Raw genomic sequence first — 17,489 nt, 5'->3', positions numbered from 1 at the left:
TTTGTTTACATGGAATTCCCTGACATGCAATATAAACACTATTGGAAGAGAACTCTTAGTAAAATAACCAGATAAATAAAACATTTTTCTTAAATATTGTGGCCCTACCAAGACAGTGGCAGTGCATTTTGATCAGATTCTTATATACTCTCAATTTATTTAAGGCCACTAATACATTTTAAAAGTCTAATTTATCTTTATGAACTATTATCACTTGAAATTCCCTTATATTGAAAATATCTAATTGCTGACCTTGATTTGTTTAGCATGAAAAATCTCATTTTTGTATGTTTTTTCATGTTTTTATCTTTCTCTCCTCTTTTCATCACTCCCTCTGTGCTCCCATTATTTTAATATACTGTTTATATTATGTATGTATTCATTATTTTTACGTATTTGCATTATGTTGTATCTCGGTAAGTTCAATATCTATTTTAAAAAATCCAAATAAAACTGTATAATAGTAGAAAATGCTTTATTATTAGGTTAAATACAAAACATGCAGATTTTGGATCAGATCCCACAAACATTTCTTCATGTCAGAAATCCTTACACATGTGAGTAGTTTCATAGTCAATGCTACTATTCATGTAACTTGATCCTTCTGTCATGTGACAATGGTAAAGAATCACTTTCTTCTAACACTGAACAAGGAACTTTCTTAGAATAAGAAGAGAGAACTATCCCTAAAGTAACACACACACACATCATATTTCACTGTAGAACTTCTTTCCTCATCTCCCTGCTGCCTCTCTTTCTGCTACAGATTGAAAGAAACACAACACATCCCTTCAAGAGAGTTTTGTCCAGCTGATTCATTTAGCTGATAAAATCCTAGGACTGTAGACTCTAGTTTAATAGTCTTCAGGTTCTTCTCAACAGCATTATCTCCATTCACTAAAGGAACATTTCAAGTAGAGTCATATAGCAATTCTGCTGGGTTTGGAACCATCTGAAGATGCCACCTGTTTCTTCCATGCTGCTGAGTATCTTGATCAGTCTCCCTCTTGGATGCAGAATGAAGACTCTTGGAATATTGGTGCATCTATGCCCTATAACAACAGCAGGTGCTGTCCTATTTTATTCTGTCTCCGGGATTATCAAGACTGGATAAACTTTGATATTCATTCTGATGGCTGAAGAAGAAAGACTGAGACCTTTTATATTTATTGTTTCTCAGCTTCACATCCTTTGAACAGGGTCACTTAGGTGGAAGATTTGCCTCTGAGTTTGACAATATTATTCTTAACTGTGGACTCATAAGCAGCTGAACTGTCTTACTTTGGTGCCTGCTATGGGGGTTTCCCTATTAACTCAGCAGAACATGGAGGCAAGGTTCACATTTATATTTTTAGAATGCTCTCTTTTAGATTCTGTTCCCTCAAGAGAGGTGGGAGTTGGAAGTAATATTCTTGAAATCATTGTTTCTCAAAAGCGTGGAATTCTAAATTGGCAGATTGTGGTCTGTTATGGGTAACTATTCCTTCAAAATGAGAAAAGATGCCTTTTATCTGTTTTGCAACCTAGTGGCTATAGTAAGAAGTAGAATCTCTACAAGTCTAGAAAAGTAGTCAATAGCTAGTAGACAAGATGTCCTTTGTCTTTACACAGGTATAATGCATTTTTTTTCTTCTGCCTTTTATGAAGCCCATATCAGTGACCATGGTTCAGCCTAGTAGATTGCTGCAGTGGTTGTCAAACATGTATTCATTGCCTGTGTAGGTCCTATGGGTTTTTAATTAACCTAGGAAACTTATCTGCCCCTTCAGACTACTGAACCTTACCCTGGGTTGTGGCTCATCTTGTTAAAAGTCTCTCTGCAGTCACAGTCACCTCTGCCAATTAAAGTTAAATTGAAATTAGATAGATTTTAAGATTAACAGGACAAGCCCCTTTGTTTTTGAATACAGATCCCTGTAAACAGGTATCACTCACCATCACTTGGGCTATTTCCATGGCTCCTTTTTTTTTGATTCTGCTAGTTGTCAGTTGCCATACCTGTCATATTTCTGCCCATGTTATTTGATGGTCTGAAAGGTAATTTTTTATTGTTCTTCTCTTTTTTCCCAATTGGAATTTATTCTTTTCTTCTTTATTTACCATGCATCTACTATTTTCTTGCTGGCTGACTTACATTTTGCTGTCTCAGACTGCCACTCCAGCAGCACCAGCTGTCCCAGGGTTAGCTCAGACATTACTGGTGATTTTTCTAAAAGTTCCTTTTTTAAAATCCAACTGTTAGAAGATCTCTACACATTCTTCCTTACTGATGCCAAAATCACAATGCATTCCCTGTTCCTATCATTACCTTATGAAAGCTTTCATGCTTTCTCTGGGCCTCTGCTCCCTTGGGGAATATATCCCTGTTTGTCTACTACATTCCTTTTGGGAATTAAAATGCTCATTGCATTTTTTAAAAAACAATGTCAATGTTATTCTTATCTCCCACCTCAGCAAAAGGAAATGCTTTATAAATAGTTTCAGCTTCACTCTCCAGGGCATAAATGAACGTGCCAAGCTGTGCTTCACCACGCTCTCCGTGCTTGCTCTTTGTTGTGGTTTGGAGTGTGGAGAAGCACTCCTGCCTCTCAGGCCACTTGGAGGGCTTATCAAACTGAAAGTCTTCCAGGACAGTTGAACTTTGACATTTTATTTCCTTCTCATTTATACTAGTTCCAAATGAGTTAGCCTCTGGCACCATGACAGATGACAATAGTAAGACATCAAAGGTGACACAATAGAGCTATACAGAATAATGAATGGTCTAGAGAGAAATGAAACTGTAGGCTATTTACCCCTTCTCAGAATACAAAAACAAAAGGACAGTTGATGGACCTGAAAAGCAAAAAACTGAATACTGATTTTGCACAATGCATAACTAACCCATGAAACTTATTGCCACAATAGATCATTGAAGCCAAGAGCTTGTAGGCTCCAAAAGGGTGGTGAACAATTTATAGGGGTACTGTGAACATCCACAGTTACTTTAGATCAGTGATACTCAGACCTCAGATACTCAGTGGTTAAGGAGCCGAATTAGTGATCAGCATTACCCAAAAGAACCAAAGCAATGTGAATTCATGGTTTCATTTACTATATCAATTTGTGTACATGTACACACACACACACACATACACAGCAAAATGACTGACCAAGTATTCTACAATTGGTTAATAACATAGTAAAAGCATTCTGATTAGTTAATCACTTAGATTGATTAATAATTAAATCACAGTGTTTTAATATCATGTGTTGCGAAGAGCCATAGGAGACACATTAAAAGTACTTTGTGGCTCCCAAGCTTCAGCGGCTAATTGAGAGGATTAGGAAGAAACTTCCCCAGTAGAAGTTACTACTTACAGGAGGAAGATTTTGTCTGATATTGTATTTCAATTAAAATAGCATTTTTGCTAATTTTTTGAGTGCTAACTGAAACAAAGCCCTAATTCAGCAAAGCATTTAGGAATATATGACTCAAAGCTTCAAGAGAGAAATCCTGACCCTACTGAAGTCAATGGGAGATTTGCCATTGACTTCAGTGGGACCAGGATTTCACCCCAACTCTTCTGAAGTTCACCCATTGCTAATTAGTATAATCTGTCCCCCAAGATTTTTTTTAGAAAACTATATTAACTAAACTGGGAAATAATAATCCTACAGAAGTTTAGAGCATTGGTTTCACAACAGGACCCTTGGTGGATTTGAATTATTTTTAGAAGTATTTAAAATTAATTCATTTTAATTTTGCTTTCCTTCTCAGGCTTATACAGTTACATGGTAACTAAGGCAACTGGCTTTACAGGTGGAGGAAGGCAAGAAATTGTCTCAATACATTTTAAAAAATTCTCTCTAAAACATTTGTAGATTATATCTTTTGTAAAATATATGCCACCACATACAAAATCCATGACACTGCTATAAAATGTTACTGCCTTTCAAGAATAATGCAACCATCCCAAACTCTCATACAGTGGTATGTCTTCCATGTATAATTATGTACAAGAGACAGAGATAGAGACTGTCCCTGCCTCAAAATTTCTTATTCCAATCCTGCAAAGATTTATGTACCTGCTTAACATCACTCAAAAGAGTAGTTCCATATCTTGGACCATTCCTGGGTGTAAAGTAAAATGTGTGTACCTTTCTTTTTTTCTTTTTAATCTCTCCTCTGAAGCATCAGGAATGGCCATGACTAGAGATGGGACATTGGAGGTGGGAGGCTCAGGGCTCTGAAGTGGCCAAGCATCCTCTCTTGCAAGTGCTTGGCTGGCTGGTTCTTGCCCACATGCTCAGGGTCTAACTGGTCACCATATGTGGGGTTGGGAAGGAATTTTCTCCTCAATCAGATTGGCAGTGTCCTAATGAGGTTTTTACCTTCCTCTTCAGTGAGTGGGTGCAGGTCAGTTGGCAGGATTATCTGGGTATATCTCACATGATCATTTCCCTGCCATTGTGGGGCCCTAGGGCACTGATGTACCTTGGTCCCTCCTGTTCTCTGCGTGTGGCTCATAATAGTCTAGTATCCTGTGGGCTTTAGTCTAATTTTGAGGATTTGGGTTTAGCATGCCAGTGGAGTCTGTATAATAAAGGAAGTCAGACTAGATTCTCTGGTGGTCCATTCTGGCCTTAAACTCTATGACTCTAAGACTTTGCAGGATTGAGGTCTAGAATATTGCCATACGGGAAAGGGGAAAACTTGGGAAATCCAGAAGAGGGAAATACCTTTTTTCTTTGATTGCTTTTTATAAATGATTTTTATTAATGCCATGAAACACTATATCCTTATTTGTGTCTTCTGTACTTCTGTTTTCATCTTTTTTTCTGTCACTCTGTAATTGCTACTGGTTCCATGGTTCTAATACTGGTACTTAAGGAGCATAATATAGTCTTTAAAAATAACTCTGGATTTCCACTCCAGAGAACAGCAATGAAAGATTTTCTTCCTGATTTTTTTTAGTGAATGAATTTTGTTCCTCTCATTTGAAATAATTCAGGTGGTTGTTTTCTTATGCCTAACACCTTTGGATCATAGTTTTGTTTCACAATGTTAATACACTGGCAGTAATCCACTTTCTAAGGGTTACTAAGGGTATGTCTACCCTACGGAATTAGGTCGAATTTATAAAAGTCAGTTTTTTAGAAATCGGTTTTATATATTCGAGTGTGTGTGTCCCCACAGAAAATGCTCTAAGTGCATTAAGTGCATTAACTCGGCGGAGTGCTTCCACAGTACCGAGGCTAGAGTCGACTTCCGGAGCGTTGCACTGTGGATAGCTATTCCACAGTTCTCACAGTCTCCGCTGCCCATTGGAATTCTGGGTTGAGATCCCAATGCCTGATGGGGCTAAAACATTGTCGCGGGTGGTTCTGGGTACATATCGTCAGGCCTCCCTTCCCTCCCTCCCTCCCTCTGTCTGCCCTTGCTTTCACAATCGTTTTGCGCCTTTTTTCCTGAGTTACCTGTGCAGACGCCATACCACGGCAAGCATGGAGCCTGCTCAGGTAACCGTCACCCTATGTCTCCTGGGTGCTGGCAGACGTGGTACTGCATTGCTACACAGTAGCAGCAACCCATTGCCTTGTGGCAGCAGACGGTGCAATACGACTGGTAGCCGTCATCGTCATGTCCGAGGTGCTCCTGGCCACGTCAGCCGGGAGCGCCTGGACAGACATGGGCGCAGGGACTAAATTTGGAGTGACTTGACCAGGTCATTCTCTTTAGTCCTGCAGTCAGTCCTATTGAACCATCTTATGGTGAGCAGGCAGGCGATACGGATTGCTAGCTGTCGTACTGTACCATCTTCTGCCGGGCAGGCAAGAGATGAGGATGGCTAGCAGTCGTATTGTACCATCTTCTGCCAGGCAGGCAAGAGATGAGGATGGCTAGCAGTCGTATTGTACCATCTTTTGCCGAGCAGCCATGAGATGTGGATGGCATGCAGTCCTTCTGCACCGTCTGCTGCCAGCCAAAGATGTAAAAGATAGATGGAGTGGAAATAGACCAGATTTGTTTTGTACTCATTTGCTTCCCCCCCTCCCCTGTATAGGGGACTCATTCCTCTAGGTCACACTGTAGTCACTCACAGGGAAGGTGCAGCGAGGTAAATCTAGCCATGTATCAATCAGAGGCCAGACTAACCTCCTTGTTCCAATAAGAACAATAACTTAGGTGCACCATTTATTATTGGAACCCTCCGTGAAGTCCTGCCTGAAATACTCCTTGATGTAAAGCCACCCCCTTTGTTGATTTTAGCTCCCTGAAGCCAACCCTGTAAACCATGTCGTCAGTCGCCCCTCACTCCATCAGAGCAACGTCAGACAATCGTTCCGCGCCTTTTTTCTGTGCGGACGCCATACCAAGGCAAGCATGGAGGCTGCTCAGCTCACTTTGGCAATTAGGAGCACATTAAACACCACACGCATTATCCAGCAGTATATGCAGCACCAGAACCTGGCAGAGCGATACCGGGCAAGGAGGCGACGTCAGCGCGGTCACGTGAGTGATCAGGACATGGACACAGATTTCTCTGAAAGCATGGGCCCTGCCAATGCATTCATCATGGTGCTAATGGGGCAGGTTCATGCTGTGGAATGCCGATTCTGGGCTTGGGAAACAAGCACAGACTGGTGGGACCGCATAGTGTTGCAGGTCTGGGACGATTCCCAGTGGCTGTGAAACTTTCGCATGCATAAGGGCACTTTCATGGAACTTTGTGACTTGCTTTCCCCTGCCCTGAGGCGCATGAATACCAAGATGAGAGCAGCCCTCACAGTTGAGAAGCGAGTGGCGATAGCCCTGTGGAAGCTTGCAACGCCAAACAGCTACCGGTCAGTTGGGAATCAATTTGGAGTGGGCAAATCTACTGTGGGGGCTGCTGTGATGCAAGTAGCCCACGCAATCAAACATCTGCTGATATCAAGGGAAATAGCCCACGCAATCAAAGATCTGCTGATATCAAGGGAAATGACCCTGGGAAATGTGCAGGTCATAGTGGATGGCTTTGCTGCAATGGGATTCCCTAACTATGGTGGGGCCATAGACGGAACCCATATCCCTATCTTGGCACCGGAGCACCAAGCCGGCGAGTACATAAACCACAAGGGGTACTTTTCAATAGTGCTGCAAGCACTGGTGGATCACAAGGGACGTTTCACCAACATCAATGTGGGATGGCCGGGAAAGGTACATGATGCTCGCATCTTCAGGAACTCTGGTCTATTTCAAAAGCTGCAGGAAGGGACTTTATTCCCAGACCAGACAATAACTGTTGGGGACGTTGAAATGCCTATATGTATCCTTGGGGACACAGCCTACCCCTTAATGCCATGGCTCATGAAGCCGAACACAGGCAGCCTGGACAGTAGTCAGGAGCTGTTCAACTACAGGCTGAGCAAGTGCAGAATGGTGATAGAATGTGCATTTGGACGTTTAAAGGCGCGCTGGCGCAGTTTACTGACTCGCTTAGACCTCAGCGAAACCAATATTCCCACTGTTATTACTGCTTGCTGTGTGCTCCACAATATCTGTGAGAGTAAGGGGGAGACGTTTATGGCGGGGTGGGAGGTTGAGGCAAATCGCCTGGCTGCTGGTTACGCGCAGCCAGACACCAGGGCGGTTAGAAGAGCACAGGAGGGCGCGGCAAGCATCAGAGAAGCTTTGAAAACCAGTTTCATGACTGGCCAGGCTACGGTGTGAAAGTTCTCTTTGTTTCTCCTTGATGAAACCCCTCGCCCCTTGGTTCACTCTACTTCCCTGTAAGCCAGCCACCCTCCCTTCCTCCCTTCGATCATTGCTTGCAGAGGCAATAAAGTCATTGTTGCTTCACATTCATGCATTCTTTATTCATTCATCACACAAATAGGGGGATGACTACCAAGGTATCCCAGGAGGGGTGGTGGAGGAGGGAAGGAAAATGCCACACAGCACTTTAAAAGTTTACAACTTTAAAATGTATTGAATGCCAGCCTTCTTTTTTTGGGGCAATCCTCTGTGGCAGAGTGGCTGGTTGGCCGGTGGCCCCCCCACCGCGTTCTTGGGCATCTGGGTGTGGAGGCTATGGAACTTGGGGAGGAGGGCGGTTGGTTACACAGGGGCTGTAGTGGCAGTCTGTGCTCCAGCTGCCTTTGCTGCAGCTAAACCATACACTGGAGCATACTGGTTTGGTCCTCCAGCAGCCTCAGCATTGAATCCTGCCTCCTCTCATCACGCTGCCACCACATTTGAGCTTCAGCCCTGTTTTCAGCCCTCCACTTACTCTCTTCAGCCCGCCACTTACTCTCTTCAACCCGCCACCTCTCCTCCCGGTCATTTTGTGCTTTCCTGCACTCTGACATTATTTGCCTCTACGCATTCATCTGTGCTCTGTCAGTGTGGGAGGACAGCATGAGCTCAGAGAACATTTCATCACGAGTGCATTTTTTTTTCTTTCTAATCTTCACTAGCCTCTGGGAAGGAGAAGATCCTGTGATCATTGAAACACATGCAGCTGGTGGAGAAAAAAAAGGGACAGCGGTATTTAAAAAGACACATTTTATAAAACAGTGGCTACACTCTTTCAGGGTAAACCTTGCTGTTAACATTACATACATAGCACATGTGCTTTCATTACAAGATCACATTTTGCCTCCCCCCACCGCGTGGCTACCCCCTCAACCCTCCCCCTTCCCCATGGCTAACAGCAGGGAACATTTCTGTTCAGCCAGAGGCAAACAGCCCAGCAGGAACGGGCTCCTCTGAGTGTCCCCTGAAGAAAAGCACCCTATTTCAACCAGGTGACCATGAATGATATCTCACTCTCCTGAGGATAACACAGAGAGATAAAGAACGGATGTTGTTTGAACGCCAGCAAACATACACTGCAATGCTTTGTTGTACAATGATTCCCGAGTACGTGTTACTGGCCTGGAGTGGTAAAGTGTCCTACCATGGTGGATGGAATAAGGCTGCCCTCCCCAGAAACCTTTTGCAAAGGCTTTGGGAGTACATCCAGGAGAGCCGCAAGTGCCAGGGCAAAGTAATCGTTTCACATGCTTGCTTTTAAACCATGTATAGTATTTTAAAAGGTACACTCACCGGAGGTCCCTTCTCCGCCTGCCGGGTCCAGGAGGCAGCCTTGGGTGGGTTTGAATGGTACTGGCTCCAGGTCCAGGGTGAGAAACAGTTCCTGGCTGTCGGGAAAAGCGGTTTCTCCGCTTGCTTGCTGTGAGCTATCTACAACCTCATCATCATCATCATCTTCTTCATCCCCAAAACCTGCTTCCATGTTGCCTCCATCTCCGTTGAAGGAGTTAAACAACACGGCTGGGGTAGTGGTGGCTGAACCCCCTAAAATGGCATGCAGCTCATCATAGAAGCGGCATGTTTGGGGCTCTGAGCCGGAGCAGCCATTCGCCTCTCTGGTTTTCTGGTAGGCTTGCCTCAGCTCCTTAAGTTTCACGTGGCACTGGTTCGGGACCCTGTTATGGCCTCTGTCCTTCATGCCCTGGGAGATTTTGACAAAGGCTTTGGCATTTCGAAAAGTGGAACGGAGTTCTGATAGCACAGATTCCTCTCCCCATACAGCGATCAGATCCCATACCTCCCGTTCAGTCCATGCTGGAGCTCTTTTGCGATTCTGGGACTCCATCATGGTCACCTCTGCTGATGAGCTCTGCATGGTCACCTGCAGCTTGCCACGCTGGCCAAACAGGAAATGAGATTCAAAAGTTCGCAATTCTTTTCCTGTCTACCTGGCCAGTGCATCTGAGTTGAGAGTGCTGTCCAGAGCGGTCACAATGGAGCACTCTGGGATAGCTCCTGGAGGCCAATACCGTCGAATTGTGTCCACAGTACCCCAAATTCGACCTGGCAAGGCCGATTTAAGCACGAATCCACTTGTCAGGGGTGGAGTAAGGAAATCGATTTTAAGAGCCCTTTAAGTCGAAATAAAGGGCTTCATCCTGTGGACGGGTGCAGGTTTACATCCATTTAACGCTGTTAAATTCGACCTAAAGTCCTAGTGTAGACCAGGGCTAATTCATTAATACCTCCCTCTTTTCTTCACGTTATTGAAAACTTTATTGAAAGATTCAGTAATTCTGGTATTGCAATAACTAATTATGTCCTAAATAATTACAAAATAATGGCCTTGATGATTTATTATGAACAGTGTTGATTACATGGTCTGATCCTGCATCCAGTGAAGTCAATGGAAAAGTTCCCATTAACTTCAGTGGAGCGGGAGCAGGCCCATAAATATGTAATCAATTAACTGTTTTGGGGTTTCATAGTGTGCATGCGCAAACTCTCTCTCTCTGAAAAAGTGAGTATAAACAGTTCACTTTCCTCTTTCTGATTCAAATGACAGTGAATGCTCAGGACAATGAAGACCATGTTCCTCTACACTTCTGTTCTCGATTTGGACATCATGAAATAGTGAAGTTCCTACTCCAAAGCAATTTTGAAGTTCAGCCCCATGTGGCCAATATTTATGGAGACACACCTTTACACCTGTGAGTAATGCACAGAAGCATTGCTTTGCATTGCATTGGCGTAATTCATAGCATTATCAATAACGCTCTGCTAACTTTGTCTTCAGTGCTTGTTACAATGGAAAGTTTGAAGTTGTCAAGGAAATAATCCAGCTGTCAGGAACAGAAAGTCTGACTAAGGAAAATATATTCAGTGAAACAGCTTTTCACAGGTAGGACAATTTAAACACCATTATCAATAGAATTCTGCTCACAGATTCATGCACAATTGGCAGTAACAACCACTTCAACCTAAGCGGGAGCAGGACTGCAGGAAGGTGTGGATGCTAGACTCATGTCTGAGAGAGAGGCAAGGCTAGAGGTAGGTGCCACAAAGGAGACATTGGAGAAAGAGAAAAGAGGTAGAACCAGATGGTAATAGCAGGCGTGAGAGAGATGTTCAAAGTTTATCAACAGCTGTACAAAGCATTGCTTCTTTTCCTTTTTCTGACCAAAAGGAATCTAAGCTTGGACCACATTATACCCAGAATCCACCTGTCCTCCAGACTTTTCATCTAACAACAAGGTGGCACACCAAAATTTGTGTGAAATTTTGTTCTAAATATTTTTGGCCACAATTTTATGAAAATGTAAACGGTTCTTTAAAAGCACTTGCAGACCAGACCCAATTAATTTTGCACAACTGTGTCTGATATTGGCACCAGGATATTCAGGATACTTCCAATGTAACAGAATAGCACATATTTGTTTTAGTAGATAAACCCTGCATTTGCACATTTAGATTCTCCATTCTCTTACACGGATTTTATGCAAGTGTAACTCCCTTGAAATCTTTAGGTAACCAAAGTTAATTTTGCTATTTCTGGGGACTGGGCCGTTCTTTTTTATTTTGTTGTTTATTTGTTGCAGTGCTTGTACCTATGGCAAGAACATAGAACTTGTAAAATTTCTTCTTGACCAGAATGTTTTAAGCATCAATCATCAAGGAAGAGATGGGCATACAGGTACGCTCGTGAGGACTGTGATTTATTATTTGTATATATAGAGAACACCAAACTTTTTAACCGGTAAAATATACTAAGCAGAGGACGTTTCCAAGCCTGAAGTGGTTAGGCTGGGATTTCCAAAGTTGCCTGCCTGTGGGAATCAGGTCCTCAGTCTCCCACTGAATTTTAAAGAGATCTTCACACTCTTAGGCTCCTTTGGAAATTCCAGCCTTACAGACTAAGTACCCAATTCTTCAAGGGACTGAGCATTTTCAACTCCGACTGAAGCCAATAGGCATTGAGAGCATAGAGCACCTGACAGTATTGTGCCTTAAAGGCATGAGCAGGTACAGTACAGGGACCAAAAACAAAGCAGCATGTGGTCTTTATAGCTAGCACACTTCGTATAACAAGTGGTTTTTCAGAAAATTTTGGTGTGTGGGGGAGTAGTACATTAATTGTGTAGCTGTTCCAATTAAGCATGGGGACATGGAAGAGGGTTCAAAGTGGGGAGTGGCCTAAGGAGATGAAAGCATCAGTCCTGAGAGAAAGTTGGGTGGATAAGGATTGGGGACAGAGATGGAGGTAGAGGGGCTGTGAAGTCCTTTGAAAGTGCGGAGGAGAACACCGAATAGATGGGGAACCAGTGCAGAGATACAAGAAGGGAGGAGACCTGCTCAAACTGGATGGGGAAGCCCTTTCTCTTTCTGTTTGTTCTTACATCCTTATCAGGTTGCTAACCTATGTTTGTGGTAGTGAATTGCACATGGTAAAATAAGTACTGACATTTACTATAGGGCATGCAATAGATTGGCTCTTGTAGAATAATATTCTCTGTTCTTACAGTGCCCAGTCTTTTGTCTGGTAATATATTCCTTTATCCAGGAAATCAATTCCAGTTTTATAGCTATTACTACAAGTCCAATTATGTTGTAACAATTGTGCTTACCACAGTTACTGTTCTTTCTTCTCTAATGTTCTAGGACTACACTGTGCTTGCTACCATGGTCACATTCGTCTAGTACAGTTTTTACTGGATAATGGAGCTGATATGAATCTGGTAGCCTGTGATCCCAGCAGGTCTAGTGGAGAAAAAGATGAGCAGACCTGTTTGATGTGGGCTTATGAAAAAGGTATTTCAGTTCTCCACTTTCTGCTGCAAATACGTAGGAACACCATGGGTAGAAGATAATAGTACAAAATAACCCTGCAGCATCTGTAAGTTGGGAGCTCCCACCATCTCATGCTGGCTCCTGGCATCAAGGGTTATGAAAACCAAAGGTGGACTGTATCTTCTCAGATATTCTAGGCTGCTAAACATCACTTTGGTTCCACACAAACTCAGCTGCAAAAATGTGCTGCTAAAGTAAAAGAAATCCATTGTTCAGAAAGACAGTTCAGAAAATGCAATTTCTGAACTATTTTATATGGATGAGGGTTTGTTTTTTATGGCTGGAAGAGGCATTATAAGAAGCAGTGCATTAGAATATAGCAGTCCTTGATTTCCTGCAAAAATCCCTCAGAGCAGAACATTTTTCAGTGTTTCCTACTATACTTTTCTGTATGTGTCTCATAGAATTACTTCCCAACATGTCAGATTTGTGGTCTGCTTTTCTTTCATTTTCCTATTCAACCCCAAAGCTTTGTTTCTTGCTGAAAAATTTTCCACATGTGCACAACCATTGTTGGGCTGGGGAGGCTGCAGGTGTAAGAATGTGGGAGTCCCCTTCCCCCACCCCTGCATATAGCACCACTCCATAGCTCAGGACATAGAGGGCTAGTAGAGTAGTCTCTCTGTGGGTTTGGTGAGGAATCAGAATTCAAGTGGAAAAATTCCTCAGGGCTTGTCCACGCATGGGAAAAGCCCACAGTAGTTAGTGCACACTAGCTACTCAGCCCTGATTCCCCAAGTGGACACTCGGACTGCTCACTAAGACTGCCAAAGTGCTGTGTACATGCTACATCAGTGCACACCAGCTGGGGTGTAAATTCTAGTGTGTACCAGCATGTCACACACTAACCGTCTATGTGGCCCCTGCTAGGGTCCACTAAAAGGTCCTTAGTGCACGTTGAAATGGGACTACAGTACTCTTTGAAATGGGACTACATCAATGTGCACTAGGGAGGTTTTAGTGCATCCAGCAGGGCCCACATGGACAGTTCATGCATGACACACTGGTGAGCACTAAAATTTACACCTTTGCTAGTGCTCAGTAATTCACAGTGTAGACAAGTTTTTAGTGCTCAGTAGTTTGCTGCACTTTGGAAGTAAATTAAGCTAATCTGCCCAAGGGCACATTCAGTGCACAGTAGGGCCTGGTCTACACTAGGGGGGGATCGATCTAAGATACGCAACTTCAGCTACGAGAATAGCGTAGCTGAAGTTGACGTATCTTAGATCGACTTAGAAACACTTACTTCGCGTCCTCGCAGCACGGGATCGATGGCCGCCGCTCCCCCATCGACCCTGCTTCCGCCTCTTGCAGTGGTGGAGTTCCGGAGTCGACGGCAGAGCGATCTACACTAGACGAGCTAAATCTATCCCCGATAGATCGATCACCACCCGCCGATCCGGCGGGTAGTGTAGACTTGGCCTAAGAGTGTCCACATGGTGAGTTAGTGCGGAGTAGCTAGTGCTCTTTAAAGTCACACACTAGCTTACTGCGTACTAACTTCCCAGTGTAGATAAGCCCTCATGTCCTCCCTCATGACCCCACACTTTTTCGGCCACCACTAAGTAATATGTGTAAACCCCCAGGCTGCAGGCCTTGGTGAAGGCCTACAAAGGTACTGGGGCTACCGAAGTGCAGCCTGGGAATAGGCAATGGCAGCTGGTCCTAACCTCTTGCCAATGATGAGTGACCATTACAGACTGCAATCTGCCCCAGTGAAAGGGGGCTAGATGATGATTGGCAGTAGCCACTGAGGCAAGGTGCGGTTAGCGGGTTGGGGGTTCCCCTGGGAGGGGAGACCCAGACTGTGGGGCACTGCGATGGGCAGAACCCCAGGGTAAGGGGGACCGGGGTCCAGGAGGGACACGGGGGCCCTAAGGCAGGCAAGACACCGGCCTGCAGAGGGCGCTCCGGGCTGGAAGAGCCAAGATCCAAAACGACCAGCAGGAGGCGCCATGCCAGTGGGTCGTTGCTTGCTTCCCAGAAGAAAAGGAGCTCTGAGCATCTAAACAAAATACAGTGCAATGGATATAGACTTGGCACAGGAAAAGTCTCATGAATGTATTGGAGTCCTACAAGAGCAGCTGTAGCTTTGGCCCTGAAATGCCAATGAATTCTAGAGGCACTGTGTATGCAAGTGCTTCTCCTATTCTGCTCCTAACATACATTTAATCTAGTCCAAATTCACCCACTTCCTTGCCTTTATGTTACATTATAGAGCATCAAATCATAAACCTCAGTCTAAACATTTTCTGAGTTTCATTGCTCGTAGGCTTGCTACCTGTATGATCCCACTCTTGTTCCTGGATTCTTCTACTGTAGAGAGATGCTCAAACACATTTATATTCCTTGGTTTGAACTAACAGTGGTGGCAGCCAGGTGAGTCAGCAGAACTTCTCTGGTCAGAGTCCTAGTGTTACCCAGGGTTTTCAGAACCCCCATCAGGGGCAACTTAACTATTTCACTACAGGACATGTAAGGAATAAATCAACAGGATCAGAGCACTTCCGTCTGATAAGATTCATGCAAGTAAGCACGGTCTATCTAAAACTGCAGTTTCTTAGATTTAAGCACACACAAATTAAGCAATCCCAGATATTTACCTAACATCTGGAATGGTACTGAGTAATTAACAGCAGGTTTGCAGTGGCCAGTTGCTCACCCATTGGGGAGAAAGGGTGTCAGGAACAGGGTGTCTCTCAAGATGTCTTCAGAGGACTCCTCCAAAATACAGTCTATTAGTGAATCTTTTATAACTAACTTCTACCAAACACATAGATCATAATGACCCCTACTGTATCATCACTTTTCCAACTTTCAATAAGCTTTTAATATCAGAGGTGTCTAGACTCAAGGTTGTCCAACCACCAAGGTTTTTCAGTCTTAGTTGTTCACGTATTTGTCCTCTCCTCCCATTCTGATTAGCAGAAACTGTAGCTAGTTTTGACCTTGCTTCTGAAAGCCTGTCTCCAAATTAACCCTTAACTATGTGGTGTTCTATTTCATTACTTCAGGGTGGCTGAATGCACACCATATGGTTGCAGTTAGCTTGATCACATTCTGGGGTACACCCACCCCTCAGATCCAGGGCAACACTAGCACCTGACCACAGGATGAGTCAGCAGGACTCTTACATATGATCCTTAGGGTTTTTTTATGAATATGTCAAATATGTTTTACGTGTGACACTAGTTGCCATTATCTCCTGGATTTACTATTGTGTCATTATAACCAAATTATTAAGGTGATGAGTGTTCAGTTAATCTTTGTGCAATGCAGAGTAAATAATAATCTGTTGTCATTTTCCTTAACCCCATTTTGATAACTGTATGACCCAGGTTTTGAATGAATTCTTGCATGCAGGCAATCACTTACTGGAATTATAGGAAGTTCAGTTACAGTAGATATAAAGATACAATAGCTAAAGTTATAAGTAACACCATATCATCAATCAGTAGGTTGTAGGTTGTCTTGATTAATCAGTTGCCAATAGCTCTTCTTAAGATTTGCTCCAAGCAGAAATTTTTGCCTCCTCAACAACTATATTAAAATACCAGCCAGTTTTACACAAAAGTAGTGTTATGTTTGTTCCCAAATGAAATCCCCGGGATCATCTCAGGAGATGGAAAAATTTCATAGTGGACTCTGCTAGAGCTGCACTGAACTGTCTTTGGTACTCTAGAACTCTACTGGGGAAGCCTTTCAGCACTTGTGAGCTTACTGGCATTTCCTTGGCAGGTTTGGGCTCATTATGAGCCAAAATGCTTGCACTCATTAGGCTGTTGATGAAGAATATCCCTAAGAAAATGCCAACAAATTGTGCCACTGAGTTGGCAGGGAATTAAAACATTTCCAAGCAAATAGAGCCAAGAGAGCTCTTCAAATGAAAGGTAGCATTTGGTATGTGAGCACTGCATCACAATCTCATTCTGAATGTATCTGTTTTTTTTCTGCTCTCCTCTTTGTGAGAGGCAAACAGAAAACCTGGAGCAAGAACCCATGATAAAATTGCTATTTTTCCCAATCATTTTCCATTGGACTGGGAAAAGTGGAAATAATGGAGTGGGGATTCTGAGATTCCAAAATAGCATTAAAATCACAATGTTGAAAATGCATCCAATTAACCAAGAGCAAAGCCTCAAAAGAACAAGGAATTCCTCCTTTTAAAAGAGTATTCAAAAATCTGAGATAGGTGAAGAGGAGAGAACGGGAGGGAGAGCTCAAACTACAGTTCTGAGTGTGCAGAATGGAACCCCAAACATCACTTTGAAGTGCTGAGGAGTTTTTTAAATCACCAAAGCATGTGAGAGACTCGGAATATAATATAGTGACTAATCTGTGCATGTACCATTCCCCTCTGCTTCGTTGCTGAAACAGAGTGACAAATATTCACCAGAAAAAATGGAGAATATTTTTGTCTACTGAGACTTTAGTAGCTGAAATATTTTCAGTCTTAGTTCTTTCCCCATTGACTTTAATTAAGATTTTTCTCAGCTTTTACTTTGGGGTTTTATACTGCCATCTATCACTGTAGTATTTGTGGATATGTCTACACTGCAAAAAGAAAGAAAGAAACAAAACCACGACAGTAAATCTCACAGCCTGGGTCAACTGACTTGGGCCCACAGGGCTCAAGCTACGGGGCTAAAAATAGCAGTATAGATGTGCAGTCTTGGGCTAGAACCCAGGCTGTGAGACTCTCCTCCCATCTCTGGGTTTCAGAGCATGGGCTCCAGCTTTAGTCCAATATGACTTTTGTCCCCTGAAATATGGAATGGAAGCAGTTACTCAGTATTGAAAACTCTCATGACTTCGTAGCAAATCTCATAGTTCATGGTGTGTTTCTTGAAGTCCCAACTCT

At 43.3% G+C, this 17,489-nt stretch overlaps 1 protein-coding gene across 3 annotated transcripts in view; it reads left to right on the top strand.

Moving 5' to 3' along the window:
* TNNI3K (TNNI3 interacting kinase) overlaps positions 1-17,489 on the top strand; it is a 176,206-nt gene that overhangs the window by 48,285 nt on the left and 110,432 nt on the right. For all 3 annotated transcript variants that reach the window (XM_048862616.2, XM_075131732.1, XM_075131731.1), the window contains 4 exons: positions 10,347-10,491; positions 10,578-10,682; positions 11,380-11,474; positions 12,440-12,589. In XM_048862616.2, the coding sequence (XP_048718573.1) occupies positions 10,347-10,491; positions 10,578-10,682; positions 11,380-11,474; positions 12,440-12,589 (495 nt within the window). The remainder of the gene's footprint in view (positions 1-10,346; positions 10,492-10,577; positions 10,683-11,379; positions 11,475-12,439; positions 12,590-17,489) is intronic.

Source organism: Caretta caretta, chromosome 8, assembly GCF_965140235.1.
Source record: "Caretta caretta isolate rCarCar2 chromosome 8, rCarCar1.hap1, whole genome shotgun sequence".
Classification (NCBI taxonomy): Eukaryota; Metazoa; Chordata; order Testudines; family Cheloniidae; genus Caretta; species Caretta caretta.
The sequence above is the reverse complement of the archived record's forward strand: the minus strand, read 5'-3'. Positions and strand labels throughout refer to the sequence as shown.